This window comes from Aphanomyces invadans (genome assembly GCF_000520115.1).
Source record: "Aphanomyces invadans strain NJM9701 unplaced genomic scaffold supercont1.15, whole genome shotgun sequence".
In the NCBI taxonomy this organism is placed as follows: Eukaryota; Oomycota; class Saprolegniomycetes; order Saprolegniales; family Verrucalvaceae; genus Aphanomyces; species Aphanomyces invadans.
Window position 1 is genome coordinate 892,476 of NW_008580160.1, and position 554 is coordinate 893,029.

A 554-nucleotide genomic window follows, 5' to 3' on the forward strand; every position below is an offset into this window, starting at 1 on the left:
GGCTGTGATCGCTCTCCATCCTGGCCGCCCGTAGGACACGTCGGAATGGCTGAAGAGCTGGCGCGGGCCGTGGAAGCCCACGAAGCTCGTCGCCAGGATGACTACCAGAAGGCTCTGGCGTACCTGCACGAGTGTTACGACCGTGAGCTGGAGCTAGCGCGCTCACACGCGAAGACTGAAGCGACGGCGGTCCTGCATGAAGAAGCGAAGAGACTTGAAGACTCCTGGAACGCCAGGATGGATCAAGTCACGAAGCAACTCAACTACGAATGGGAGACGCAGAGGTCTCTGATCCTCCAGGAGAAGGGCCGGGAGCTCGACGCCATGGCCAGGAAGCACTCCGACCATGTTCAAGTCATCCAGGATGAGTCAGAACCAGACGTGTTTCCTTGGCGTCCAGAAGTCGAGCTCTCTCGTCGTAGAACTGCTTCAGGAACCGCTTGGCTTCGATCTTCTGGTTTCCTTCAAACGTCCTCATCAGATCTCCGTAAGCCCGTCCGAGCTCCTGGCCTCCGCCGTTGATCACCACCAGCGTCGCGACCACGGGGGTACCA

General features: G+C 59.4%; 1 protein-coding gene across 1 annotated transcript; it reads left to right on the forward strand.

Moving 5' to 3' along the window:
* Positions 1-45: 45 nt before the first annotated feature.
* On the forward strand, positions 46-491 carry H310_07845 (hypothetical protein; the record flags this gene model as incomplete). Its single annotated transcript, XM_008873357.1, has 2 exons — positions 46-368; positions 434-491. The coding sequence occupies 2 exons, from the start codon at positions 46-48 to the stop codon at positions 489-491; spliced, it is 381 nt and encodes a 126-aa protein (XP_008871579.1).
* Between the last annotated feature and the right edge of the window lie 63 nt (positions 492-554).